This window comes from Seriola lalandi, unplaced genomic scaffold, assembly GCF_002814215.2.
Source record: "Seriola lalandi dorsalis isolate HSWRI2012SDOR001 ecotype SW California unplaced genomic scaffold, Sedor1 jcf7180002054876, whole genome shotgun sequence".
NCBI lineage: Eukaryota > Metazoa > Chordata > Actinopteri > Carangiformes > Carangidae > Seriola > Seriola lalandi.
Genome location: NW_019525429.1, coordinates 107,086 through 110,426, shown reverse-complemented (window position 1 = coordinate 110,426; position 3,341 = coordinate 107,086). Strand labels below are relative to the sequence as shown.

The 3,341-nt window shown below is 43.6% G+C and overlaps 1 protein-coding gene across 1 annotated transcript in view; it reads right to left on the bottom strand.

The window, feature by feature from the left end:
- Nucleotides 1-3,341, bottom strand: part of LOC111671408 (disco-interacting protein 2 homolog C-like) — a 45,490-nt gene that overhangs the window by 19,743 nt on the left and 22,406 nt on the right. The window contains exons 9-13 of the mRNA XM_087179904.1: nucleotides 2,350-2,473; nucleotides 1,713-1,822; nucleotides 679-781; nucleotides 500-564; nucleotides 135-228 (exon numbers count right to left, since the gene is read on the bottom strand). Coding sequence (XP_087036030.1) covers nucleotides 135-228; nucleotides 500-564; nucleotides 679-781; nucleotides 1,713-1,822; nucleotides 2,350-2,473 — 496 coding nt within the window. The remainder of the gene's footprint in view (nucleotides 1-134; nucleotides 229-499; nucleotides 565-678; nucleotides 782-1,712; nucleotides 1,823-2,349; nucleotides 2,474-3,341) is intronic.

The window sequence follows — 3,341 nt, the reverse complement described above, 5'->3', positions numbered from 1 at the left end:
ACACACACACACACACACACACACACACACACACACACAGACAGACAGAGGGAAATTAGCATGTAATCTATTTGACGGACAGGTGAATGGAGTGGATTGACTGAGCTGAGTGACAGGTGGAGTGTGTGTCTGACCTTTGTACTGGCAGACTTTCTGGATCCACGACAGAGGGTTGACCTTCATCAGCGAGTAGGGCACGCTGATCACGTGCATCATGTTCATCACGCTCTGCACGCACACACACACACACACACACACACACATAGAAGGAGATGATATTTAAAGCTGAAAGAGCTGTTTCACATTTCTATCATGTGTCAGCGAAATATTAAAACACAGGATTTCACATCAAAGTTACGAGAGGCAGAAACAGTTTGAAGTTTTACTTAAACGCCAAATTGATTCTCGTTGTTTCCCCCCTCCCCCACCTTCAATTAAAAGGGTGGAAAACAAACAGGAAATGAGGGTCACGACCTCCGACCTGCAGCGGGTATCTTACCGTCAGGATGCCGTGCCACAGGCCCACGTCCTTCTTAAAGTCAAGAACGTTCACTATGGTCTCGGCTACAGACGCAGAGGAGGAGAAAACGGGCTGAATTATTAAATTGTGACCTAGACATTGAGCTGTCTATGTCTGTGTGTGTGTGTGTGTGTGTGTGTGTGTGTGTGTGTGCGTACCCTCAGTGTAGCTGCAGGACTGGGTGAGAGCCTGGCAGTGTGTGAGCAGAGCGATCCTCGTCACCGTGACGCCTAGCACGCTGCCGTCCTTACAGGTTTTATACTGAGAGGAAAACAACAGACGGAGGGATGGGAAGAGACGAAGGAGAAGATCAGTATTTATTTATTTGATCATTTTAAAATGTCTGACGTATGAGATGCTACCCATGAAAATAAAGTTAATAAATCCAAACTAATAAAAAAAAAATGCAAAATTAAGATCGAAGAAACAAAAATTAAGAATTTTAGGGTTTTAATAATGAGAGTCTTTGGTGACGTCGTCAGATTGTCTGAGCTACAGTCAAACATTTAACGTACATCGATATAAAACAGCTGATGTTACATTTATGAAGCTGGAACCAGAATATGTTAAAATAAAAAAAACAATGTTAATTGATCGATTGATTATAAAGTATCAGACGACGCTGTTCATAAAATATTCTTGACGCTTTATGAAACAAAATTTAAAGAACGGTTCAACATTTTGAGAAATGTCCTTTAGAGGCCCGACACCTGGTAGATATGAAGCTAACAGTTAGCTTAGCTTATCACACAGACTGGAAGCAGGAGAAACAGCTGTCTGTCTCTGTCCCACCTACCAGGACATTAAATCTTCTTCTTTCTGAACAGAAAACAACGAGTAAAAAGAAACAATATTTCACCAGGAAATCACTGAAGCTGGAGAAGAAGAAGAACTTTAACTTTCTCCTGACTGAGAGAGGCGTCGATCTACGTATCTCAAAACATCAAACTGTTCCTTTAAAATGAGATCAATCAACTAATGTTGTAGAACGCAGAATCAGAAATCTGCTTCTGTTTGATTAATCTGGTGATTACACTGATAAGAGACATTAGATTTTTAATGCGCTGCATAAATCAAAGCTCCATTAGTTTTAGACCTCAGTCAGACAGGAAGTGAACCAGCAGCACAGAGGCTGATGAAGAGGAGACAGGCTGATGTGTGTGTGTGTGTGTGTGTGTGTGTGTCAGCTGACCTCTATGTAAGCAGTGTCGTTGTTTGCGTCTTTGATGTGAGGGAACCAGTCTCTGGGAGGTTTGGAGAGATGCTTGGACTCCGTTACAAACCACAGCAACTTGGGCCAACCTGCAGGGAGGGGCGAGAGAGAGAGAGAGAGAGAGAGAGAGAGAGGGAAAGAGAGAGAGAGAGGGAGAGAGAGAGACAGAGAGAGAGGGAGAGAGAGAGAGAGAGAGGGAGAGACAGAGAGAGAGACAGAGAGAGAGAGAGAGGGAGAGAGACAGAGACAGAGAGAGAGGGAGAGAGAGAGAGAGGGAGAGAGAGAGGGAGAGAGACAGAGAGAGAGAGGGAGAGGGAGAGAGAGAGAGAAAGAGACAGAGAGAGAGAGAGCATATATCATAATTAAATGATTTTATTCTCACATTAAACCAATAATAAAATCAAAATAAATAAAATTTTACACCTGAAGTTAAAAATCATCAGAAACCTCATGTGACGTCTTTGTGTTTTCTCTTCATGGTTATTTCTACGTGTGAGCGTTTGAATGTTTCACACGTTCATGTCAGACTAAGCCCCGCCTCCTGCTCATGTTCTCATTATGTGCACTCCTGACAGACCCCCCCCCCCCAGCCATGATTGATGATCTTCCCTCTCACCTTTGAACTGTGGGATCTCTCCTGTTGCACTCTTGGGCAGACCCTTGTGGCAGGCGTCACTGGTCAGCGCCACGGTAACGCCGCAGCTGCCCAACAGGAATCCGATCTGCTGGCTGCCGGCGTCCTATTGGACGACACACACACATACACAAAAATAAATCCAACTCTTCTCTTCAGGTTTGCTGCTTTTGATCCGTGATTATAGAAAGAGCCGGACGCAGCGGAAACCACGGCAACTCTGATCCGTCTTCAAGTGCAGTTTCTCTGCGTGAATAATCCCAGATCATCTCTGCCTCACAGGCTGCAGATGGCCACAGGACTGGAGAGCTGAATGTCAGCCCCACACACACACACACACACACACACACACACACACACACACACACACACACACACACACACACACACAGTACCCCTCTACTTTCTATACTAAAGTGATTCCCTCAGTGTAAACACGTGTCACCAGCTACTGGCGAGAGATTATCTGCTAAAACATTATTTCAGCTGCACAGATCTGATCTTGGCTGTAAATTTATTTTTCTACTTCTGCACAAGAAAAGTTTAAAAAAAAATTAAATCAAACTTTGAGAAAATGAGGCCTCAGTCAGAGTCGTGACGCTGTTTTCAGAAACAACAAACCCAGGAGATGATTTCATCCATTAACTGGTTGTGACTTTTTCTTTTCTGGTAAAATCCAAACTTTTCTAATATATAATATTCTCATATTAATATTTTCCTCTCTGTATAAACCAGATCTGTAATTAGTTTCCCTTTGAGTCGTGTGTGTAGATTGTGTTGCATCAAGGATTCACAGTTTAACGTTTGGCACAGAGAAGAGACGTGTAAGATGAGGAGGAACTTCCTCTACAGAAACATTACACACTTGTACACACACACACACACACACACACACACACACACACAGGTGGTGATGTTTGCTGCTGCTGCTGCTGCTTCGTCCGCTCTCCACATGAAAACAGAGATTTTATGGA